Source organism: Ambystoma mexicanum, chromosome 7q, assembly GCF_040938575.1.
Source record: "Ambystoma mexicanum isolate Mex_15411 chromosome 7q, UKY_AmexF1_1, whole genome shotgun sequence".
NCBI classification, from domain to species: Eukaryota; Metazoa; Chordata; class Amphibia; order Caudata; family Ambystomatidae; genus Ambystoma; species Ambystoma mexicanum.
In genome coordinates this window covers 46831072-46857695 of record NC_090941.1, presented here as the reverse complement: position 1 = coordinate 46857695, position 26624 = coordinate 46831072, and the positions used below count along the sequence as shown (strand labels likewise).

Sequence of the window (26624 nt, the reverse complement as noted above, 5' to 3'; positions counted from 1 at the left end):
TCTGTTGCTGGAAAACGCACGAGTGCTCCATCATGTACGCTAATTCCCCTTCTATGCAAGGGGCCTTAATAAACAGCTTTAGAGCTAAAGCGGAGCCTTCAGTTCACACTTGTTTGGCTGTCCAGGAACCTGTAACGCGTAAAGTGCTTCTCTTAATCTGCCAAAGGGCAAATCACAATCTCACCTTTTTCCCAAAACAAAATATATTCAATGGATCTACAAGAAAAGCTGCAGATGGCCATCAATTGCAATGAGGATTGGCCAACTATGTATTAATAGCAGAGTGGCTCCGCTCCTACGCCCTTTGACGCTGGTCCTGCGCTTGTGATTAAGAGGCTACTGTAAGAAAAGGCATGGTATTAACAGTAAAACGGACAACAGTTCAAGGGTGTTTTATTGAGCTTCAAAAAGGGTTTGTTTGATAAACGCCTATCTAAGCCTAAATCTACCGATGGGAGCAAGCTACGACCATCAAATAATGATAAAGTAGTCCTAGTGGTGTCTTTGTCAAAATAAAGGGCCTATACAAAAAAAAAACCTATTGCCAATCCTTTCCTATAAATACAAATAGTGTGGGGAACAATGTTATGAAAAGAAAGAAGTGTTCAAATGATATGTCAGGTTGTTCAGGCCGTTGACCTCCCTTCCCCATGTTTTCAGCACGGGACAAGGTGGTTCACTCGAGCGTAGCACAGTCTCTGGCTTTTTTAGTACGAGGACACAGTTCAAATCATTAGCATCGGCCCTTTGGTACGCTAAACAAGTTCACAAGTATTCACATCGGGTGATTCACCATTCACCCCGGATCCCCCTCAGCCGGGCTCAGATCCCTTTTTATACAATTAGTCTCCCTCAGCTGGGCTCGGACCAATTTCAATTTACTTCATAGATCGAAGACTTTCAAATGTGCACAAGGTTTGGCTTCACCCGTTGCAGGACCACTTCGATTTCACAATTCCTCTTGTTTTAACATTTGTCACCTTTTCTTTGGATACCTAACAAACACTTTCGAATGAGCACCCACATGGTGCCGGACCACTCCATCTATGGTATTGAATCTTAGCTTCAAAGTTCCATCATTCATCTACTCTTTTGATTTATGTTTGCGATGCTCGCCACATATACTTCACGCACTGTTCTCTTCAATATTCTTTATACAATGTTGCCGCTTGCAACCGTGGTTTCCACATAGACCGGTTTGGTATCGGTCTCCCCTACTCACCGGCTGTGCTGACTGCACTGGTGCTGCTTTGTTGTAGGAGCCAAGGACAGTACCACGGCGGCAATCAATTCTCCCCGCCCTGACTCAACTTGGGAGAGCCCCGGGTACCTCTGAAACACAATGCAGGATTCTTCAGCTTTGATTCCCGGTCTTAGTTTCCTATTCTTGAAGGATGGTGAAAGATACAGGCTTTCGTTGAAAAGGTCAAAGGCACATCCCTCCTTTCAATCCTCTTCGGTCTTGCCGTCTTCCACCTTGTATTAAACTGCCATCTTGGAATTGCTGCTTCCTCGTTTGCTTTGCCTTGCTCAGACTGTGCTTTCGTGCTCCGCCTTTTATCCGTGCGGGGAAATGTGATGGAAGTCAGGTGTGTGTAATAATCAGTAATTGCCTGACCCTGCCTGACCATTGTAGTCGGATACGTCGGGTATACATCTCTGGTGTTAGTCCGTTTTCTTTCACAGTGAGCTGTCCGTGGGAAAGTGTTTGTGTCGGAAAAGGGAGTGGGGGGGTTGAATACCTAAATATCCTACCGGGTAGGATGAGGTGTTACAGGGAAGGGGATGCCGCATCTCACCATCTGGTGTCCCGCTTCCACTCCCTGAAAGACCCCTCATCCAGGTAATCGTCCCGCACTGGTCCACCCCCAGGAACTGGATGCAAAAGCGATGGCCGTGTCCTGGCCACCTGGATGACAGATCCCCAGGGACTAGCGGTTGAGACACCTTCAGGTTTCTCACACTGCACACCAACCCCATAGTTCCAAGAGCCGAATTGATGAGGTACTTGCTTCTAACTTTATTTCTCCCTGTATTTATTGCAGTTTTAAGACACTTGCACGCCGCTTACAGCCAAATGCCTAGTGTTGGAGTGCTGTTTGTCATTCTTACCAATTTGCTATATTTTCCAATAGAGCGTCCCAATACAAAACGGTTAAGAGTTAGGTCTGGAAATTGCGTCCACTTTCCATTATTTGTCCCATAAAGCGGAAGTGTCCAGCCGAGTGCAAGCAGCTGGCTGCTGTGTAGTCCAGAACATGCCCTGCTGGTAGGAGACTGCAAAGTGCAGCAACCTCTCATGTCAGTGAACAGACTTAGCTGAGTGATAAGTGGAAAGACTGGAGGGGGTGTTTGTACTCCTGCTCTCTATATTGCATAGGAGAGGCACAGAGGACCCCAGTCAAGATTCTCTATTTGGTAAACGTGGGCAAGCAATCAAGGCCTAGCTCTCAGGAGGTGATGCAGGCTGGTTCTTAAGTACAGTGTAGTCCCCAAGCAGTCTTTATATGAATAAGGTTCAAGGTTATATACACAATCACAATAACACACTTTGTGCTCAGGTTAATCTAAAATGGCAAATATATACGGTTCTAAGTGGTACCACAATTATACTTGGATTCCTTTTAATGCATTAACTGTACTCAGTTCAAATGTCATACAAATCAGTTAATAATGTGAACAAACAATAGACATAGGAGGAAAGCAGGTTGGTTAAAACAATAAGCAGAATACTGAGCCCCTACTACTAGGCACAGTTCTGTATGAGGATCCCCCACCTGTAAATAAAGATATAAAACATGCCCAGTCCATATATTGTTCAATATGAGTCTTATTTCCTTTCAAATAGTTCTACCACCCCGATGTACCTGGAATAGCAGATTTCGATGTCGGGTCGATGAACAATGACGTTGAGGTTGCAGCTTCGGTCCTGGCTCTGCTCATCGACGATCAGTTGGGGGCGTCCTGCGATGATGAGGCGTACGGTGCACCTCGACAGCGATCGTTCGTTGCTGCAAAAGAGTTTATGGAGAACTTTAACCCAGCAAGGGCGTCGAGTAATCCGGCATCTCTGCGGTCTTCGGCTGGCGGGAAACCCACCAGCGGATGCTCCTCGGCATGTCGGCGGCCTCGACTTTCTCCAGCGGGACAAAGCGATCGACGGTGCAGGCGAGAGCATCCTTGAATTCAAAGTGTCTTAATCATGTGTAGCGGCTCTGGTCGTCATCAGCGGCGGCTCGGCATCAAGCCGTTCCCGCTTCTAGGCAACGGAGCTTTGACGGGCCTCGAGCGGTTAAGGCAAACCTGCAAACCCTGGTCGACGACGGTGGACGGCTGTCGGTGCTTCCCTTAGTTCTCCTTGGTGGTCCACGTCTCCGGTTGGCAGCCTGTCGAGGGTCTGACTTCCAGGGAGCTTCAGCGAAGGTTAGCGGTGCATCAGTTTCGACTTCAGCTTCTGAACGATTTCTAGCAGTGAGAGGCCCCCAGATATACTGTTCTGTCTCTCATTCACTCTGCTGGGTCACACTCAGGCAACCAATCATTCGGGAGGGCGTTCAGCAGTCAGGCAGCCAATCGGGCTCCCAGCGCATTCAGGCCATCCTCCTCCTCCCTCTCAGACACTCACAACAAGGAATGTGTATTGGGACAAGTACCCAGCCATTCAGCACTCGACACCATGTCATACCAGTTTCGGGCAGGGATGTCTCAGTCTTTGTGTCACATACCAGAAACTAGACACCCATAACAAGAAGTACATATTGGTCATCCACTCATTCACCCAGGTCCCACCCACAGGATGTACCTACAACATACAGTCACTGGGAAGGCTCCAGCCAGTCTGGCCTGGACTTCCCCGCCATACCTTATATGGAACTTCCACCCAACAGCCAGTCAGGGGGAAGGGATAGAGCCAGGGCCTCCCAGGACTTTGGGAAAAACAAGGTAACAGGCAATAGAAAGCAAGAGGCCATAGGGGCCATCTTGTCTCCTATACGGAATCAACTGTTTCCAATGGCAGGGCCTGGGTATCCCAAAATGGAGGATACTCAGAGCACCTGTCAAATTCAGCATGGAGCTGACACCAGCCCATACCCTGCTCTGTGGGCCGCACACAGGTGCCCAAAAACATACACTAGGGGTACAGGGTTGTACCTCCCACCCATGGGTGCCATAAGGGTATCCCAAGGGTCTGTACACCAAACCAAAAAGAGGAAGAGCTGCACTGCCAGGAGTGCCCCCATGGACTCCTGTGCAGCCAATAACACAGAACATGCACGAAAAAGAACTACAGAACAGGCCCTGTTCCTCCAATGCATTTTCCAGCATCACAATAAGAAACACAGGTAAAATATGCATTCTGGAATCTGAGCTCCTGCAGACAAGAGTCACTCTTCTGCAAGCTCCTACCTGCTCAATGAAAACCAAATAAAAGCATACTAAAGTAGGTGGCACACGGTAAACCAATTATTTGAAGCATCTTATTCAAACCGAATGTCTGTGTTACTTGGCTGCAGAGGTTCATCAGCAATGTGCCTGTCTTAGAAGCAATGCAGAGAAACCAGGTTTTAATCCTGCTCCAGCGCTAGGCAATGAATTAATTAAAATACCTGTGTTTATCTTGGGCTCCCCATCCCCTCTCGAGGAAGGAAACAGCAATCATGGGTGTCAATTAACAGATTTTGTTGGTATTCTCCGGAAACCCCATTTATAGTGTGTGATGTACGCTAGGTTGCAAAGATTGGTAAGGGAGGGTCGTGCGCCAGCAAGCTCCCCGAGCTGCCTTATTCCTGTGGTGGTGCGAGGAGTGGGTGGGAGGGGTCGGTAGTGAAATTGGATGGGTGGGTGAGTTGTGAGCCGGGGGCTGGTGAGTACTGATGGTGTTCTGGAGAGTGGCACGCCAGTGAGCTCCCCGAGTCACCTTTTTATAGGTGAAATGCCAAGTGCATGGCCTCGGTTGCTTGGAGAGGTGGGGAAATTGGGGGGGGGAACGGGGAAGGAGCGGGGTGGCATGTGGTATGTCCAATGCCGGCATGGCAGGTCGAGGCGTGAAAACTAGAATCACCTAGAATCAACTTCAGCACAGCAATGGAAAAACACTCAGATTACATTTTGGTACAGCTATAGAGAATCGACTAGAATCCACTTCGGTAGAGCAATGGGAAACGCTGAGATTGGACTTTGGCACCATAAAGGAAAGCCGCCTATAATGATTACCAAGGCGGTTAGCGCAGGTAGTCTTGATTCTATTAGACATGGAGGCGAACATTATGCTTGGCTCTTTTTTTTACTACTTCCCATAGCAGCTGTTTTCAAAACTTCAAACTTTTAACAAAATCCAACTTTCTTCCTTTTTCATCACTGGGAAAAAATAGAAAGAAAAAACAGACAACTAGACAAAACCAACTGGGACTACAAATCCCTATACATCCTCAAAGTTTCTGTAGTCTTCTCCACCAATCCACTTCGTGCCTAGGCTATACATAACTTCCTGGCTACACTTCTTCCTCTTTCTTTGAGGATTAGACAACCATAACTGGAAACTTCTTCAACTTCAAACGGGAACTGTAACCGAGCATGCTTCGATGTAACTTCCAAACTCCTTAATGTACTGCATGGAACCGATGTCTTCCTTCAATTACTCTTGGGCTCTTCCCCTATAATTCAAATCAAATTTCAACGTTAGGGCGGGAGTACGCGTTCCACAAAATACAACGTAATGAGAAAAAATACAGGGAACTCTCAATTCCTATATATATATATATATATATAATATATGCTTAATACAAGAGTCCTTCCATATGTACTATCAACATTTAACATGTAAATTATTATTCTGCATGTACATGTGCCCGAGATAATCGGAGTCAGATGCGAGCAGAGCCAGCTGGGGCGCCAGGTGTGGCCAGCTGCAGACAGGAGAAAGGTGGTCGGAAGAGGAGTTGAGTCTGCATATCAATGCAATTGTCTAGAGTTTTGGCAGGGTCATTCGTTGTATAGGCATTTGCAAAAGGCAACGTAAATTGTTGCATTCTTTTAAGGATGGACAATATATCAGCGGTACGTTATATAAACAAGTTAGGAGGTACGACGTCGAAGATGCTTGCAGAGATAGTGAAGGACTTCTGGCATTATTGCCTAGAGAAGAGATTAGTGATAACAGCAGAGTATCTTCCAGGGGCTCAGAATATGGTAGCAGACTGGAATTCCAGGTATCTGATAGATTCCAGCGATTGGATGCTGCACAGGAAAGTGTTTGAGCAGTTACAGAGTCTGTGGGGACCGCTGGAGATGGATCTGTTCGCCTCCAGATTGAACACTGAAGTGAGGAAGTTCTACAACTGGAGGATAGACCCCAGAGCATTGGGAACAGACGCATTCCTACACAATTGGTCGATTTTCATAAGCCAACTCCGCCTCCTCCCTGCTGACAGAGCACAGCTGGCGTTTCCTAAGAAACATACCGCTCTCTGAGCCCAGTTGGCGAGCGTAAGGGGATCTACCGGCACTCCGGAGTCTCTGGCCCTTTCGGCCAAGCTCATAATTTTTGCCAAAGCACCTGCCATATCCAATACTTTGTCCTGGCAGGACTCCATGCACAGTCGACCCCGTGTCCGACATCTTTCGTAGCTTTTGTGACAAAAGTTACCATCTTCGAATCTAACTCTGGCTTCTCCACAATTATTTGGCAGACTCGGCCTCGGACACTCGGCCCTCATACGAAAACGCACTTCCCTCTCCAGGGGTTTACGAATCCTGCTGGCCATATACTGAGCCACTCTGGGACAAGGAAGCCACTCTGCAGACCTAGGATGTTTGATATTGTCCGGGTCGAACATGTCGTTGACCTCTTCTGTGTCTTGCGGCCCCTTGTCCTCACCGTCCACGCTGCCCTCCATTCCGAGACTTCCTTCAGTCTCTTCCTCTTCTTGCGAGGAGTTTCCGCCTTCATCGGCTGCCCCTGTATTTAGCACCCCTGGGGTAGAGGGGGTCTGAGGTTCGGCACTGCCGTTTTCTCCAAGAAAGCTGCCTTCAGCTTGTCAAATGGATCGGGGCTTCATCTGCACCCCTAAAACATGACCTGGAGGGGGGGGGGGGGGGACAGTGGTTGCTCTTCCGGGTCTTATACCCCCTTTTGTGCAGCTGCTCGCTAATTAAGCGTACCCGGCGAGGTCCCCTCGCCAGGGCTTAACTCTCTAACTCTTTTCTTGGGGACTGATGTCTGAAAGAGGGATTCTAGCACCTTCAGACGCTCCTCAATGGGTCTCACCCATTGGACACTGCTACTGCTAGCGAGTCCCCCAGGACCCTCTTAAAGCTTAAAGATAAATCTTTGTCCTGGTCCCACTCCATCACTGCATTCAGTATCTTCAGGGCTACTGCCTTCCATTTCCATCTGGACAGGAAATATCTTCCCCCTTATCTCTTCTTTCCTTTTTTTTTAATTTTTTTTTTTATATGTACTTGGTGCCTTGAATTGCCAGTGCCTAGCAGAGGGCAAGATGCTGGAGAGGCCCTGCGCAAATTTCTCCTTTTTGACTTTTTTTTTTTTAATATGGTTGGCGGCTCAGTGGACTGGGGCACTTCTATATGCACAATCCACGGTGAAACTGACCGAAATCAGTCACCACGCATGCGGGTCAGCCCGCTCTGACAATACTTCGGAGGGTCCTTTCCTCAAAACCACTACACGGCCGAAAAGGACCTCTCCTTTTGTTTACACGGCACCAAACTAACGCGGGGGAGCACCGGTCGCCCGGAACGAGCAAGATAACTTGCGGCCCCGGTGCTCTCCCCACCCTATCCTGCCAAACTACTGCGCTACACTAACACGCAAAACTGCCACTAAGGATGCTTTGTATCTCCTTTCTAACCAAATTTTTTTATTTTATTTATTATTTTACCTATACGCTATCATTTAATGCATCGCACGTCTGTCCATGCACACAAATGAAACACTATGCCACTCCAGACTCCTACGCTCACACGCTCCAGAGAATAAACCAAAATGTGACTTATCTCTCTGGGAAGCAGCAAAGAAAGAAGTGTAGCCAGGAAGTGATGTATAGCCTAGGCACGAAGTGGATTGGTGGAGAAGACTACAGAGACTTTGAGGATGTATAGGGATTTGTAGTCCTAGTTGATTTTGTCTATTTGTCTGTTTTTTCTTTCTATTTTTTTCCCAGTGATGAAAAAGGAAGAAAGTTGGATTTTGTTAAAAGTTTGAAGTTTTGAAAACCGCTGCTATGGGAAGTAGTAATAAAAGAGATAAGCATAATGCTTGCCTCCGGTCTTGTCATAGAATCAACGCTGGAACAGCAATGTTGGACACCTAGACCTAACTTTGACACAGTAATGGAGAAACACTTAGGTTTAACTTTGGCACAGCAATGGAAAAACACTCAGATTCACCTTTGGCACTGCAATGGTAAGCCGCCTAGAGTCAACTTTGGCACAGCAATAGGGAACTCCTAGATATAGTTTAAGCACAGCAATGGAAAAGCACCTAGATTCAACTTTGCCGCAGCAGTGGAAAGACGCTCAGATTTAGATTTGGTAGAGGAGAGATAAAACCATGGGAAACTTTCAGATTAAACCTTGGCGCAGCAATGGGAATCACAGAGATTAAACCTTGGCGCAGCAATGGGAATCGGAGATTAAACCTTGGCACAGTAATGGCAAAAACTAAAAGCCAACTTTGGTAGAACAATGGGAAACACTGAGATCAAACCTTGGCACAGTAATGTGAAACACTCAGATTTAACTTTGACACAGAGATTACACCTTGGCAGAGCAATGGGAAACAGCAATGAAAAACACTAAGAGTCAACTTTGGTAGAGCAATGTAAAACCCTGAGATTAAAGATTGGCACAGTAATGGGAAACGCTGCCAAGAAAATCCTTCAATTTTGGAAGTACAATGAGTTTGGTAATTAGGCTAGGTGCATGTAGGTCTATGGTATTAGGTAGTAAAAGTGGTGGGGTTTTACTGGAGTACAGAAATATATGTACTGCCCACCCACACCACTCTTACCTTATCAGTCGCTGTAGGTAGTCCACCTGGGACGCCTGACGCAAACACAAAGTGGACTGCTCAGTAGGGATCTGCCCTTTGCCTCTTGCCCGGGCAGAGGCTGCCCTTAGTGGTTGTCTTAAAAAGGGGCCTCATGGACCAATCGGGGGTCGGTGGGCAGGGAGGATGAACAAACCAGGGAGTAGACCGACAGGAGCGAGGAGGGGGAGACCAGCGTGGAAGAGCATAAAATAATGCAAAGGTTTCGCCAAAATGGATGGAGGAGCTTGCAGGCCCAAGGAGGCTGGTAAAGCCAAAATGGCACGGGGGCTGAAACGAGGGACCTAGACCCTTGTGGGATATCACTGTTTGCCTCACGGACCACGCGGGGGGATTGGAGGTGGGAGGAAGAACAAACCAGGAAGCAGGCAGGGATGGGAGTGGGAGGGGGAGGGTACCAGCGTGGAGGAGCACTAAAGCAAAAATGTAGCTAAAATGGATGGAAGGAGAACACTTTCCCAAAGGCAGGTGAAGCCTGAATGGCGTAGGGGCTTCAACAAGGTGCCTAGACCCTCGTGGGAGATTACTGCTGGCCTCACAGACCAGTCAGGGGGTGGGATGGAAGGCGGGAGGAAGAACAAACCAGGAAGCGGGCGGGGATGGGAGCACAGAGGGAAGTGCAGCATGCCAGAGCACAAAATAAAGCAAACATTTAGCCAAAATGAATGGAGCGGACGCAGGGCCAAGGAGAACACTTACCCACAGGCAGGTGAAGTCATCATTTTTCAAGAAAACGTGCAATTTTGGGTTCTCATCTCCCCCTGGCAGCCCCCCATCTCTGATATTTCCACTGCGGAACCAAGCCACTGCATCCTCTCTTCTTGTCTGAAACTCCTATGACTGTTTGGATAAGGATAACTGCGATTTTTATCAGCTGCCAAATAACAGAAGTTAAGGAAACTGACTTTGTTGTTGGGGACTACAAGTCCCATATTCCCATGAGTACTGGGATGAGGAAGAGGGCTGAAGAGGTATGCTGTAGTAGTAGTCGGGCAACTAAGCCTAACAGCCCACACCTGAAGGAACCTGTGGGGAATAAAAGGCCCCCCTCAGGTGTAGGCAATCAGAAGGAGCTGGAACTGCGACTCGAGTGCGTGCTGAAGTAGCAGAAGTAGAAAGAAGGCACGAAGCTGGCAAACCAAGCAGAAGTGGGAGAATCGGAGGTGCGCCAGAACATGGATGCAGCAGATTTCACCTACTTTTTCTGAGAGGGTCCTCAAAGGCTGCACAGCGGAATACATACATGCAGGCAGGCTGTCTTTCCCCATGTGAGCCTGATTGCTGTGGTTGGCGTGCAGAGAACGTGTCGGAGACCGAGGCGAGGAGATGTTGTCATGCCGCGGGTCTCGGGAGCGAGAGGGGCTCCTTGAACGAGTGGCCGGACCGGAGTCCGCTTCAGTGAGGAAGGATGTGGGCCACTGAGAAGCCAGAAGCAGTATAAGTTGTGGCAGAAGTGAAACCCGCAGAACAAGGTTCACAGAAGCCGGTGAGTGAAACCTGGCATTCTGATTCCTTGTGCGAGCCCTGCCAGCAACAGTATCCAGTTTCCTATTCACTCGTGTATAGTCAGAAGCGAGCTGAGTTATTTGTTCATGCTTTAATAAGGGAACAATGGAAATGTAGCACTTGCATGCAATGGGTAATTCCCATTTGGTCGCGTGAAGCGCAAACGCTGCGAAAGACCATTGTTAAACCCTTAACGACTGTAAACCTTAAGGAGAAGTGGTCGCGTGTCGCTTATTACGAAGCGTAAATGTTTCGAAGGCCATTGCTGATCATTTAACATTACTAAGACCATTGTTAAACCTTTAACTTTACAAAACTACCTGAAGAACTTGTCGCTTGTGCCTAATTGTGCTTTTGAAAGGAAGAATGAACTCTGTCCTTTACTTCATGCGGGCATTCATCTGTTGCAATGTTTTACTGCTATGTATCTTCAATTAAAGAGAAGAGCAAGCATTGCCCAAGCCAAGAGTCTCCCCAAATTAATACTGAAAACAGCCTTTTTTGGAGCCAAAAAGCAATCTATTACTGATGCCCCTGGGCTAAGTGTTTACAAATGCAAAAATAAATAACAGTTCACCTTTGTCTAAAATAGAAGTTTGCAAGCATTACCTGAAGCCATGAGAGTGGCACAAAGGCTTCTGGGTAATTACTTGGGCTAAGTGTTGGCAGAGAGGTGAAGGCAAAGTTGGGGAAGCGAAACCTGCTGTGGAAGAACATTATTTGAAGTTGTTGTTGGGGCAGGCAGGCAGGCAGGCAGACAGACAAGAAAGGCAAAGAGGCTGCCCCTTTTGAAGAGAGATTCGGAGGAAGAGTGCCTTGCCTACTTGAAGTCCGTGGTGGTAGTCCAAAGTACTGAATCTGTGGTAGTAGCCCAAAGTACTGAAACTGTGGTGGCTTATCTGCTTGTTAGCAGAAGCAACATTTCAGTGGCCTAAACTAAGTGGAGTACTATGAGGCAAAGAAGGCTGTTCTCATGGTAAATATGAATAGAAGTGAAGGTGTTGATGTAGGAGCAGCAGCACTGAGAAGTCGTCCTGACGAATATACCTACTGTGAATCCTAATCTTGTAACTAAATACTTACTGACTGTTAACCAAGAACTGTGTTTCAGCAACAGTTGTAGAAGTTTCATTTCTTTTGAACGGTGGCAAGTCTTCTTGGATTACTGAAAGTGGTGACAACGCATTGTGGCTGGGAATATCATTGTTGCTGTTTTGTGGAAGTGGAAAGTCCGTGTTTCACCAAGAAGAAGAGAATTGAAGAATGGGGGAAGATATGGGCAAGGTTGAGCAAAAGCTCCCAATGCATTTCGAATAGGGAAGGGGGATATAAACTTTGTTATAGGTACTATGTTGCCCCAACTCAAATCCACAGAGCCAATCCGAAGATCCCCGAAACCTGCTGGCGAGGATGCCCGGTTCCTGGCACACTGTTCCACATGGTCTGGGAATGCCCTAAAGCAGAGATATATTGGAAAGAAATATTAAAACATATCAAAGACATCTCTGGTCTCACAATACCTTGGGACCCAGGAATCGTCCCACTGGGCGAAACAGGAAACGGCGCATTCCCGGTCTCCGGCCAAATCCCCCGTCTATGCACGCATCTTCTCCTCGCAGCAAAAATTGCGATGGCCCGACTATGGAAACACAAAAGCGGCCCTTCCACAGCCCTATGGTGGTCTAAATGCTGGGAAATAGCAGTCGCCGAAAACATCACTGCAATAAGAGCGGGCTCCCTGTATGGAACCATAAATACATGGGACCCTTTTATGGACTACCCAGCTAAATTCCCGGCTCTCACCATGAGACCTCCACTCACCAGATGGCTTCAATGCTCCCCACTTTAATAAACATTTCGCCCCAGATACAGCTTCTCCGGAATAGAACTTGTTTCCACTCACCAAAGATGCAGACTATAGACATTGACGCAAGAATACAACCAGTCATCACACTCGAAGACTGCGATAACATAACAGACTTCTATCAGTATTGTGTTGGATAAATGTAATATGCTGCTGTGTATGTTGTACTAAATATAAAACCCAATAAAATATTGTTGTAATTTTTTTTTTTTTAAAAAGAAGAGAATTGCTAGTGTTAGTTCTTGATGTTTGAATGTCCAAATAAAGTTTTGTTAACCAATGTTCCGAGTTGAGACTATTCTACCTACAAGGATTTCCTTGTTTCTTTTTTTATTTCTTGAACATTGGAGTAGAGTTCACATTAAATCCTGTGGAAGGGAATATGCCAGGTTATCAAACTGTGAATGTTGTTGATGTTAATTGAATTGCCATTTATTTTCTTTGTATTTAATGTTTAGTGTGAGGGTTGGGCATTTTGTGTTCGTGTTTCCCTTTAGTTTTGGTTAGGCACGGACATCCTCGTCATATTAGGGATGGTGAGGCATTGAATATTATTTATACTTTAATAAAATGGCACGTGAACAATCATCTAACAGTTGTCCGCCTCACATTGCTGAGCCCTCACAATATCCAGTATCTGTGCCGTTGGAGAGGGCTTCTGTCATATAGCCTGGAGTTTGTCTCACACATCTCGGGGTGAGTATTTTCTTTCATTTTTGCTTGCTTGCTACTTGTGCTTATGTGCCTTCAGTCAGGTTTATATGGCGAGCAAGGGGAACCAGAACTTCACTAGACCAGGAGGTTGCCTCAGAGATGGTAGACTGCTGCTGCGTTTCAGGAGCACTAGGTTTCCAATGTACCATAAAATGTCATTTACTGTCAAGCACAGCTATTGGTTAACGCTAAGTGAGCGGGTCAATTGTAGTATCTGTTTTTAGCATGAGAGACTGTTGCTGCTTGAGATAGTATTTGGTCACTCACATATGGCTCCCCAGGACCAATGGGCAATATTCCATGGTTATGGATGATTAGCAGTTTAACTGGAAGCACTGGTGTATGTATATGCTCCCGTGCAGCCCAACAGGAGTTTTTAGTGCATCAGGTCTGAGTTGCTGCCTCCTGCAGGGCAAGTAAAGTTTACCTCAATCATCCCAGTGCAGGGGGCCCGCAACCATGCACCGAAAGGGGCGCTGAGTGCTCCCAACCTTAAATGCTTTCTAATTTCACTCTGTGACAGAGAAGTTAACCTGAATCTACCCTGTTGCTCTGCTCTAAGTATTCGAGCGCTGCCACTTTTGCTTTTGACCGAGACAAAATATTAATTTGCATATCAGGTTGGTCCCACGTACAAGGACTCTGTGAAAGGTACAGTGAGCTAAAACATGGTTTTAGACCTTCCTGAGTGGTAAACATCGCATAGAACAGGCTTGTTGAGACTTGTTTATTCATTCTCAGTAGTGTGGCTCCCACATGTTTGTATGTTTTGTAAAACGTGGGGTGTAATCCAATCGTGTAACCCTTTTTTTTGTTTTTTCTGTTTGTTTTTCAAAACAAAAACATCCAAGTAACAAGGAGTCCAGAACAAACAGCGGCCCACAGTGAGCGAATGCATAATGACCAAGATACATACAATAAAACAAAAGCCAGTCAGCATCCAATATCAGTATAACAATATCAATCTCGAAACAAGTGTGGAACAAATGGTGCTCACATCTCCGGTGGACGGGCATGCGAAGTACGTAAATATGCGGTTTCCACGTCATGACAATTGGCCACATCCTCCAGCCAAGATTGCATTTTGGGTGTGGGGCCCTTCCACCATGACATAGCGACCCTCCTCCGGGCCAGCACCAACAGGAGGGCAGTCCGCCTCCAACTCACCCTAGATAGTCGCCTTGAATACCCAGCAGGGCCACCACAGGATCCGGATCAATCTGTTTCCCCATAATCTGCGACGTCTTGGACAGCACCTTTCCCCAATAGCGATATAGGCGGGCAGTCCCAGGCCAGATGCATATAGTTGGCCGTCCTAAAGCCACACCTTGTACACATGTCAGGGGTGCCCGGAAAGTGTGAAGACGAGCCGATGTGTGATAGACCTGGTGTACAAAGTTGAAATAGACATGCTTGAACCTAGAATTCACGGAGATCTTCTGTGCTTGAGACAGCTCATATGTGATTGCACTACCCAAGGCCTCCTCCCATTGCCGCCTGGATGAATCACTCTCCCATGGGAGATCCGACATAAAGCCCTGATACAGCCGTGAGACCAAGCTGCACTCCCCCTGCGATAGCATAAGTCCATGCAGCAATTCCCACGTCTTAGGCTGTCCAATCGTAGAACTCTTGCTCATTGGGCATAGAGAGGCTCTGCGTTCCCACACTGATGATGCCCAACAAAGCTGAAACGTGTTTCTAGAGCTGCTGATCATACTCTTCTTCAAAGGAGAATTGCCTAGCATTTCCTTCTGAACTGCCCTTGTGGGTGGTACCAGACTGATTTCAAATGGATATTTCTCCTCTGTAAATGGTTAAATGAGCTAATACGTGGCTGTATAGCCCCCCCCCCCTGTGTGGGGAAACATCCCATAGAACAGATTATTTGAGCCATCTACGCTAACAGTAGAGGTGCTCCCACTTTTTTGTAAGTATTTTCAAAAGTAGTTGGACTTGGTTAAGGTGATCAGGAGAGTTATGAACAGTGAATTAAGAGGGTAGAAGCAGACCAGGAGAAAGAACTGGGACCCAACAATGGAAACCCAGGAAACGAAGGAATTACTGTAGATGGGGTAGAAACACAGCAAAAGGAAAGAATCCTGACTTCTTGTGATGCAAATATTAGTGCGTGTCTTTCTATTTACTGATTAATGCAATTATCGCATCTCACGAAATAAAGAACATAATCAACCATTTTGTATCAACCTTGGCTTCGCCATTGCATATGAGGGTTGCCATCTTGCAAGGGCGCACTACGCTGGCACTTTTCTGTTCATGTTGGGACCCTTGCGTACAGTGACGCACATAGAATTTGTCCAGTGATTGTCACTTTAAATAAAAACAAAAGCTTTAAAATGAAAGGAGGCTGGAGTACAAAATGTGATGAGAAGGCATTCTCTCTGTTCCAACTGGCAATAGTTAGCCCCATGAAAAGATGTGTTACAGTGAAACAGAATTTCAAAGGTCAGAAATGTTGTATATATTGCATAATGGAATCATACTTTTTCTCATGTGTTTTTTCTTATTCCTTGTTTTGCTCTTTTTTCTTTTTTCGCAGACTCAACTCCGAAACCTGCTAATTTGTGAATTAAAGCGCCCTGTTTCGGGTGGAGAGTCTGCATCTCTTGAGGGTGACTCGCTGCTCTTCAGAGCATCCAACAGCCTGGTGGCAGATCATTTGCGCAGTGCTGGATATGAATACACGCTCTCGGTTTTCTACCCGGAATGCGGTTTGGAAAAGGAGAAGGTGAGCTCAGTTTGCATGAGTTAACTTGCCTGCATATTGGTGTCATATACAGGTAGTTATTAACTTTTATTTTTCCAAATAGGCTTTTACTGTTCGAGATCTTCTACACCTGATGAAGGTGAATCCACATTCCAGACTCTTCAATTCTCTGGTAAACCTCTATTCAATGTTATCATTTATTTGTATTATTATTTAAAATAACCCATTTTTAGGACACACTCTGATGATAATCATAGTGGTTTTTTCTCCACAGACTTCAAATAATGAGCAAGAGCACCGACAAGGTATGCAGCACAATTTGCTTTTGATATATACAAATGATCAGTTTGGCAAGAGTTGGTCTCTAAATGACCAATACTATCAATGGCTGCATTTATATTTTTGTTTATATAGCATAAATAACCCAATAGCAATTAAACAACCTCAAAAGAGGTGCTATGAAAATGATGAGAACTAGAGAATTGTATGTCGGAAAGTAATAGTGATCTGTCACATGTAAGCCCTCTGTTAGGGTATTCCATAGTTGGATAGATACCCAACTATTGGTATAGGTCTGTACTTCACAAGTTGGTAACGTGACTGAGCAGCCAGACCTATGTCAAGAGGGGTAATTGTGTGCTGTAGAGATGCAACATAGATATTCACAGTAACAAATATCCAAATAACAATTCTACTCAAGGTTGGCTAGTAAAATAAGGATTTATTGAACATTCAGTTTTAAAATAAGCTTTCTTTAGAAAGGGCAATATGCAACAATAAAATACACTTCAGAAGCACTTTCTCAGTTTCAAATTAAGTAAAGTAGATACCCTTTTGGGATGACACACAGACACTTCCTACACCCTGAGATGACTTCAATTGCTAGGACACTGTGGAAATTGATTTATCACTTTTGACACTTAAATGCAATACTGAGTTTGTGAAACGGGCAAAAGGGTTGGGGAGGGAAACAAAGGTTGGCAAGTTCTCTGAACAGGTAAGCACTTTACAATCCCCCAATGAAGTATAAGATAACTTGCCCAGCAATACAAATAACTTATGTGCCACCTATGAGGGACAGTTAAATGAAGAGTCTGCAGGGAGCCAGGACAGCCAATGTCATTTGAACAAAGTCTAGGAGAGCTGAGGCACTTCTTGTAGAAAGCACAAAAGTCTTGCACAGTGTTATATAGAGAGTTTGTAGAAAATAATCACTGTTGGGCCAGAAGCTGTAAGACTTGTGAAAGCAAAGCTGCAAACAACTCTGCAAAAAAGCAGCTACTGTAAGTCTCCAGTGAGACAGACAAGCTACACACCAAAAAGGTAAGTACCCCTTTAGTTAACACAGTACCTTAGGTTAGAAGAGGAGATTTCAGCTGGCTTCTGATCCTGTTGCAGTCAGTGTTCCTGGGCCTCAGTCGTGGGGACAAGTGTGAGGACGTCTGGGGACTCATGCACTGCGGTTTGAAGGTCGGCAGCAGCAAAGGGCTCTTTTCAATTCAGCTGTACTTCGTGCTTTCAGCTACTGGTCAATGGCACCACCGCAGATCTCGGACACTTGATGGGCTCCCCTCGCTTCTGGGGTGCAGCACTCTGGTAAGGTTTCTCGGGCTTGGGTCGTCCTGCTTCGAGAGGGTCCTTAGGATCTTCTTGGAGCTCTGGTCTGCTTAAAGACGATGCACTCGATTCTGGTGTTTCTGACCCTTGGCACTCGGTTCCAGCAGCAGCAAGGAAGTACAGCCAGCAGGGAGAGGGGTTCCAGGCAAGTTCATCTTGGGGTCGATTGGTCCCACCAACCTAAGCGAAGAAGTCGTCAGTTCCGGGCTTCTCTAGTCGATTCAAAAATTGGAGCTTCAGCACTGAAGCAGGGCTTCACTGGGCGAACCAACGGTCCAGGAGGGTGCAGCAAGATTCTCTTCCAGTTTCTTCTTTGGATTCTCCGTCCAGTGGTTGACTCTGCTTTCTGTCCAAAAGACCTTGCCTTGTATGCAGGTTTCTCCCATTCATTCGCAGCCTTGCTGTCACTCGGACACCAGGGCGGCTGTCCTCCAAGGACAGCCAGCCACCCAATCACCTTTGGGTGCACCCCTGTAACCAAGGAGAATTAAGTACAGGGAGTTTCGGAAACCTCCCTCGCTTCCTGCCCTGCCAGACACACTCGAGCCAGAGGCGGATTTCAGCACTGAAGCCTGCCAAAGACAAAGCAAACAAAGAGACCAAACCTGGTTTGGCACGCAGAGTAAAACCCAATAAAGACCTCACAAGCAAGAAATGGCGAAAAAAGAAGACTCGGACCATTTTGACAAAATGGGCACCCATGGGTGCAATACTGCAGCTGAGGATTCAGCATGCGGTAAAAATGCACAGTGGTAGGAAAATTAAACTACTGCCACCAGGCATTAATTGTAGTGAGGGTAACAAACATTTTACATGAGAAAGTAAGCCAAGGGGCTACTAAGTAATCCCCCAGCACTCCACATAAGATGGTGTGTGCTGGGTCTACAAAGAGAAAAAGGTAAGTAAAGTAAATTTCACTTTACTATTCTTGGAAACAGTAGTTTATCCAAGAGACAGTATTTAAACCTTAAGAGAAATCCAAAGGACTTCTCTGTGACACTGCACTGAAGGTGCTCTGTGTCACAATACAAAAGGTGATGCCTATGAAGTTTGTCAGACTCCAAAATAATAGAAACACAGAATTCAAATCAAATCAAAAATACATGAGAGAGTGAGCAAAAGGTCTTACTCACTCCAGGATAAAAATTAAAGGTCCTAAAGTCCAGCAAAAGAGCTGGGGATCTCTAAGGTTGAAGGGAGTTGGGGAGAATTCTCATTTCTGCGCTAACGGAATAGAAGGAATCTTTAGAACTATTTTCCCTCATGAGCCAATACTGGGTGAATTTCAATTTGATATAGTGGGGTACTTTCCCACACAAAAAGTATTTTTGAACCATAGTAAGGTCTTCAGAGATCCGATTTTTAATGTGCAGTTAATGCAGCCACCTCAGAGACAGGTGAAATATGTTGCCATCTCTGAGTGTTAGCGACCATGTTGAAAACCGTATTGAGCAAGACATGTCAGGTAAACTTGCATTAGTCCCTTGTCTCTCATGATGTAAGCCAGTGTTCATGTCAGAAAGGGAGAGGATTAGCGTTTTGTAGGTTCTATGAAATAGACAAGGAGGATTGTGGGAACAGTAAGGTTTTGTCAATGCAGATTGGGAGTTCAGGAAATAACCAGAAGGATGTGGAATAGAATGACCAGTAGTATTATCGTGAAATGAACAGGGGCGATTGTGGGAACAGTAGTGCTTTGTTAATGCCGATGAGAATTCGGAAAAGAATAATCGGCGGGATGTGCAGAAGAAGAATGGGGAGTATTTGGGTGGAAAACAGTAAAACGAGGATTCTGGGAGTTGTGGTTTTGGAATGTAACGGGGTTTGGGCTGGTTTACCAGAGCTGTAGGGGTTGGTTGGATTTTATTAAGGGAGCTTCTTTGGATGGAAGGGAGGTAGATGTGGAATAACCAAAAAAAGCCTCAGGGACTTTGTCCCTGGTAGAATACTGCGTCTCACCTTGGGCATTCCCCCAAGCATAACCCTGGGCTCCCCGACCCCGGTGATCCTCCCTCGCTCATTCACCCCCAGGGTTGGGATCTGAGAGCACCAGCCCTCCCCTGGCCACCTGAATAAGGGATTCTCGCGGTCTACTCTGGAGAATACCCTCTGGTTTCTCACAGTACCCAGCCCTGTTCTTAAGTGTTTGGGATTTGGGTAGGGATCCTCTGCCGGACTCAGCCTTGCAACCTCCCTCCTGTGTTCCCAAGAGCAACTGTTTTCTCTTCCTCAGCAGCCTCCCTTTATACACCCGTGTGATGTTAATGGGCTGCAGGTGTGTGGTCAGGGTTGGGTCTGCCTGACCTTTCCTGACTTCATTAGTGGGACAACTTGAGGATAGTTGACGGTAGTCTATTCTCTGTTTCATAAGGTGTTTCATACAGGTAATCTTTCCTACTCACAGTTGTCTCCCCTTCTTCATAGTGGTATGTAAAAATGGGGAGGGGGAGATGTTGGGTGTTTGGAAGTACTCTGAAAAGGTAGAGGGGGTTGTGCGGTTACTGGTAGCAGGGGTATGCCATGTCTCGCCCAGGGGTCTCCTCTCCCACTGCCCCCACAATCTTTGCGGATCCTTCCCTCAGGTGTTAGTCCTCTCACTTGTCTGCTTCTGGCTACCCGAAAAGAGAATACCTGAGGAATAGAGAGGGAAAAACCCTCAGGTTTTTCAGTCAGAATAGAACTTTTGGACACAAGGACAGTTTGAATATGACATCCTGACAGACTGATCATTTCTCTAGAGCAGGGTCAGAGCGGCCTTTTCCCAAACTGTTTATTTTCAATAAAACTCTTTAACCAAAAACATGGCAAACTTGTGTCCGACTCTCATTTCTCATCTGTCACACTACACACTGCACAAATGACCTAGGGGGCCCCTATGGGCTTTTTGCTGCACTGCACAGAAGATGAGGGGTGCTACTATTAGAAACACATAGATGCCATACAGCTGGGGGACCTCTCCCAGTACTGTTAGAACATGACCGAATGTCTTGCAACAAAAAAGGAATGTAGCAGGGGAGTGAGGATAACAAAACCTCACTTACTTTCAGTCAATTAAAAAATCCAGAAAGTCCAGCAGTAGTGCTAGAGTTCTCAAAGGAAGTAAGGGGAGGATTTGAAAAACAAAACTCCCTGCCACCGGTAAATTAAAACCCTTTGTGTTCGGTCACCACTTTGAAATCCTCATTCAGGGGTCCAACTTAGAACCATAACTGCTCGATCAGAGAACCCAACAACCCCCGTCAAGAAAAGCCCCAACAGCCCAGACCAATCTAAAGCACGCAAAAAGAAAAATCCAAATCAAGAGCAAGCATAAAACAAATGTTAAATATGAAATGAAAACTACACGCAGCATAAATGAAGTTTCTCAGGCAGTATACTAAAACTAAAATGTATGCTGACTTTCCAAGATCGTAACCTCATGGGGAGCTTTCTTTCCTGGAGATCGGTAACCAAGGCACACAACCCTCATGAAACATTTTCAGAACCACAGCCCCAACTCTTAGGGATACCGTTAGTATTTAATTGTCACAAACGATAATATGAATGGTGTACCTTATCCATCAAAGAAGTTCAGGCTTTACAGCTTAAGATAAAATGGAGTCCTCTCTTCAAAACATAATTATATGAATTCTGCATAGTTGTCAGTCATCCCAAGCATGGTTAAACCTCCTCTATGTCTCTTATGGGAGTTTCTTAATTGGGGCAAGGGTGGGTTGAGTTGTCCCATCTTTTCGTCAGCCTTAAGTTCATCCCCATCTTTCTTCTCTCCCTGCCAATGGGAGCTATCCTGTTATCCCTTTATTGAGAATCCATCAAATCAGCTGCCTCTTCTGAAGAAATGGATTCATGGCGACCCTCATGAATTAACAGCTGTCTTCAGGGGTGGCCCCATCTATACTTAATATTATGCTCTGAATGCTAACTCTTGACCAAATTAAGCCTCCTTCTTTTGAAAAATGTCATTTGTCATGGGTCCTTGAGTCAGAGGATCTTGGCATTCTGGAAGTGCACTCAAATCTTCCCCTTAAATTGATAAAAATGTACTATGATGAGGACATCTCAGTGGTCCTTTATTGCTGGAAGGTTTAAACAATTGTGTTCTACCCAGCATGATTTCTTCATCATCTGGTAATTTTAAACGGTGACATAATAGGCTCTTTGAAAATTCTTCTAGATCACCTCCTTGTATATGAAGAGGTTGTTTCGGTGAAAGCAGGTTTTGGCGTCTTCTGTTTTGAAAGGAAATCTTCCATTTGCTACTGAATGGTGTGCATTCTGCCAGAGTTTTCAGCCGGTTCATGTGCCTGGTTTCAAAGGGTATCTACCTTTTCATCTAAGTGCTTTTCAGCTGCCATACCATGTTAACGGAATAGAAGCGAGGCAAAGAGGGGAGCATTACCCGTCACATAATGTCCCCGGGCAATAGTTACAAGCCTGAGCGAAGCAAGGGCTTTAACGTAGCCCCGTGGACATTGCCCGACCGGTAATGCTCCCCTCTCTGAGGGTTCTATTGCTATTAGTACCCTGGCATGTTGTACCGTGGTACTAATAGTTGTACTAATAGTATTTTTACTTGAGTTGAGAAACGCTGTGTCAACCGTTTCTTGACTATAGCAAAGCGTAGTCACTTGTCCCTTTCCATGGTGGCAGTTGAAGAAAGGGAAGGAACTCCACAGGACGCAATGCTCTGATCAGAGCGCAGCAGGTGAGTGTTTGCCTGCTGGGTAATGACCCGGCGAGGGCCAATCAGATAGTTTGTAACAATGATTGTCCCTCACCGGGTACTAATTGTCCATATCTGCAATTGATTGAGAGAGTGTCTCTGCACTGCTCTATTGCTCATGTTTTATTTCTTTCAGCTTAATTTGGAGATAAGTTACCACAGACATTAGGGCAGTATGGATTAACAATCATTTGGGGATGTTTTATGTCCGTTTCTTGCAGAGAATCTTCATATCCGTTGTGGCGGCACCTTTTTGTTTTGGATACGTTTTTCGCAGTCTTCGAATTTGCCTTCATTAACCAGGCAAAAATACACTGGTGATTAGGGCACAAGAAATATCCTTTGTGCAAGGGCCGACACAAGGTGAAGTTACTGTGCAGATTTGCAGAAGAAATAAGGTTCAGTGCAAGCGGAAGCACTCCACTAATATGAAATGCTAGGAATTTAGATAATGGGATCATCAACTAGAAGGGCACCCAAGGCGTCCTAAGGTTTCCAACGCCATGTGTAGTAGCTTGTTACTGGCCCTTGGAGGCTTTCAGGAGCAACTCCCACGTATTCGTCCCTGCTGGGGCACCAGCATTTAAATGAGTCCACAATTTAGGAGGGGGCCACATATCTTGCCTGTGCCACCCTTTCAGGTGGCAATCCGCTGTGTGCAGATTGATGAGCTGGAGCAAGTGCATAGGGAACACCGCTCGTAATAGTAGTGGTGCAGGCCAGCTGGACAAAGATTTCGAAGGTGCTCTATGTAGAGACAGGCCCTTGGGTAATGGTCTTCACCTTGAAGGAGGCAGGGAGCTGTGCCTTACTTCCGCAATGATGCTATCAAGCTCACCCAATGATATGGCACTCACCAAAGAGTTTACAGTATTCTCAGAGTAAAGAGCGTCTTAGAGTGCTATTAAGTCCTTTACTGGAGGATAGATTTGGCCCAGGCACTCAATCCCCTGGAGCTCACAGAAGCATGTCCTCTTGCTCCCCTGGCAGGCCTGATCCCCCCCCAATTTAGGTTTTTGTTTGTGTATATAAACTGATGTTAATGTACTGAGTATTCACACCCAGACGAAGGGGAATATTCAACAGCATGTGATTCTATAAAAGGCATCCATGCTGGTGAATTGTAGTTTGAGCTAAGTTTGTTTGTTTGTTTTATTTATTTATAAAGCACGCCACACCCTAGGGTATCTGGGCGCATTACAAGACCGCTTAGAATCAAGGTTTAGTTACAAATATACAGTTTAGGGTAACCAGGGAAATGAAACCGTGTGAGAAGAAAACAATAACGTACGAAAACAATACAGATTGAGGGGGCAAGAAACAAATGCATAAAGGCTCGGATCAGACATAGATCGCATGGTTACAGCAAGTATTGACATAATAAGGCAATGATGAAGACTAAGAATAGGTCAGCAGACAAGTGCATAATAAGGTAAGATGACTATGCAGGCTTCTCTACTCTGGATGTCTAGATATTCCTAGGCAGGGTATCATTCACAAATAGCCATTTTTATGTGTTGGATCTGAAGCTTTAGAAAGATTGATCTGTGCATAGATGTAGGGGGAGAGCGTTCCAGGCTAAACCAGCTTCAACTGGGAAACTGATGACTCCGGCTCTTGTTAGGTTCAATTGTGGGACCGTAACACAGAAGGCGTTGGTGGACCTTATTGGTCGAGATGATGTTTTTTAACGATTTTCTCGCTTAAGTATTGCGGTGCGGCTATATTGAGGCATTTATGCATAATCGCAACTAGTTTAAAGTTAATCCTGCCTTTGGTAGAGAGCCATTTGTAGTTCCTAACAGTTTCAGAGATATGGTCTCTCCTAGGGATACTTAATCGGCTCTAAGCGCATTATTTTGTAAGGTTTGTAGTTTGATAAGGATAAGTTTGTTTGCTCCGGCATATAGTGCGTTAATCAAGTTTGGACAGGATTAACGCTTTTGCAAGAATTATGCAACTGTTTGGAGAGAGGTAGGGTTTGCAGGCATGTATGAGCTTGCATGTGTAGGAGGTAGACGAGGCTGTCACATTCACTTGTTTACGAAGATTTACGGATGAGTCGAGGTAGAAGCCGAGTGTTTGGGTGTCTTTTGCCGTTTTAATGGTATTTCCATCAATGATGAATGCCGAGTATTGGCCGTTCAGTTTGTTGAGGTATGTCTGTCCCCTAGGATCAGAATTTCTGTCTTCTCATCATTCAGGCATAGGCTATGGGTGGCCATCCATGCCTGAATGATGAGGTAGATTTTATTAAGTAAGGCGAGGTCTTTGTCATAGTTCCCTGATAAAGGTATGAGTATCTGCGTGTCATCTACATAGTTTGTGTAGATGACACCCAGGTGGTCTAGTTTGTCAAAGAGAGGTTTAGTGAATACGTTGTACAGATGCGGCGAGACGCACAAGCCTTGTGGTACTCCGCATGTGATGGGGATTGGGTCCGTGTGATGTAGTTCCACATACACAGGTCATCACCACGTAGTGTGTGGAATACAATGGTGTTATGGTTTTGGAATGTACCCATTCCAGAACCATTGTGATTTGTAAACTTGCTGCTGGATGCGTTAGGCTCCGAGGGCTCTGCTAATAAACTTCTTCGTAATAGTAATGCCCTGAATGCTTCCTAACATTTGGCGACGAGGTACCTGACTTAAAAAGGGAGCCACCGTAGTTCCGTTTGATGCGCCGCGGCCCGCGACTGTCAGAAGATGCACGGACCATAGATTAGAGAGAGATTTCGCCACGGCGCCACAGCAGGAGGACCGTTATCTGAACAGCGGAAGTCCAGTGTTCCTGCATATGATGTCGAGTGGATGAGCTGCTCTCCCAGATAAGTGGGGGAGATAGAGAAAAGGCTGTATTCATTAACTCGAGCGCCCCGCAAGCACAGGCGCATTATACAAACCTCCGACTACTTTTACAACGGCCACAACATTCAAGGAAAGGACCTAAAGGTGTGCCATAACGTGGCGGGCATTTTAAAGACCAAGTAGGAGGATACCTAGTAACCATGGCAACCGTAATACGGAGAAATGAATGCAGAGAGAGACACGTGTAAAGCATATATTGATGTCTTGTAAGGAAACTAAGGGACTGCATAAATCAAGAGTAAACTAGACAGCCAGAAACAATTACTGTATGTGCACTTATACTTTATACAGGAATCTTATAAATTGTACAGCCTGCCAAGTGAAACCACCTCCCCAAGAGTCACCTCTAAATGGAACTCGAAGCAACACATTTTGTTGATATTTGACTTTCTAAAGGTACAATACAGCAGTCAAGCCACCTCAAAGTCATTTATTATATAAATGAATCTGCCTATCATTATGCAACATATTACAGCACCAATACAGTTCCTCCCATTGCCTGGCAACCCCACATGTCCATGGGAACAATGGGTGGACGGATTCCAAGTATATTTGAGGGCTGTGGGCGGCAGCAAATATAACGATGATCTCAAAGAAGCTACTCTACTGAACTGCATTCGGGCAGAAGCATTAAGGATTTTCAGGGCACTTCCTGACCTAGAAGGAGCAGAGTGTGGGGCTGGTGATAATAATCGCAAGTTTGAGTGTGCATTGGGGAAATTAGCTAAACACTTTGGAAAGAGAAACAATATTGTACTGGAAAGATACAAATTCTTTTCGAGACGCCAATTGAAGGGAGAATCAATAGATGCCTATATTGCAGCCCTGGGCGGTCTCATGTCCACATGCAAGTTTACTGGAGTTGGAGAAGAATATTTAAGGGACCAATTGGTGTTGAATGTGGCTGATTCACGCATACAACAGAGATTGTGGCAGACTAAAGATCCATCACTGGAGCAGGCAGTAGAGATTGCCAGAACTATGGAACTTGTTGATCGCTGCATGAGAGAGAAGTTTGACAAATCTGACGATAAAGAAATCTGGCGGGTCTAAGAGGAAGTAAAAGAAGAATCTGAGGAATCTTTGGTGGCAATGGTAAGGAGAATGTCAACTAATAATTCCAGAGCGAACTCAAAGAGAGGTAGAGACACTGGATACAGGAACCAGCGACAAAACCGTTGTCACAAATGTGGTTGGTGTAAGCACAATGGCACTGAGAGAGAAGGCCCTGCTGCATTTGTGGAATGCTACAAATGCGAACACACAGGTCATTTTGCAAAAGTATGCAAGAATGTTCGTGGAAGAGGGAGAAGATTCAGCAGATACTCATTAAACAGACCACCAAGGAACACACTAGGGGTGGTTGAAGAGAATATTGGGCCTGACAATATGCTAGCCATCAGTGGTGAGAACGCACAGCAAGTACAGATACTCGCAGTCACTGCAGTAGGTGAAAATAAGGGACCGTGGGTTGACATGAAGATAAATGGAATATCCTTACCTATTATGGTGGATACTGGGTTTCCTTATAC

At 45.6% G+C, this 26624-nt stretch overlaps 1 protein-coding gene across 3 annotated transcripts in view; it reads left to right on the top strand.

The window, feature by feature from the left end:
- The window catches only part of OFD1 (OFD1 centriole and centriolar satellite protein), a 1295367-nt gene that overhangs the window by 141968 nt on the left and 1126775 nt on the right, over positions 1-26624 (top strand). For 2 of the 3 annotated variants that reach the window (XM_069640569.1, XM_069640570.1), the window contains exons 3-5: positions 15715-15903; positions 15986-16054; positions 16157-16187. In XM_069640569.1, coding sequence (XP_069496670.1) covers positions 15715-15903; positions 15986-16054; positions 16157-16187 — 289 coding nt within the window. Of the gene's footprint in view, positions 1-15714; positions 15904-15985; positions 16055-16156; positions 16188-26624 lie in introns of those variants that run through there. The other variant, XM_069640572.1, reaches the window with a different exon arrangement.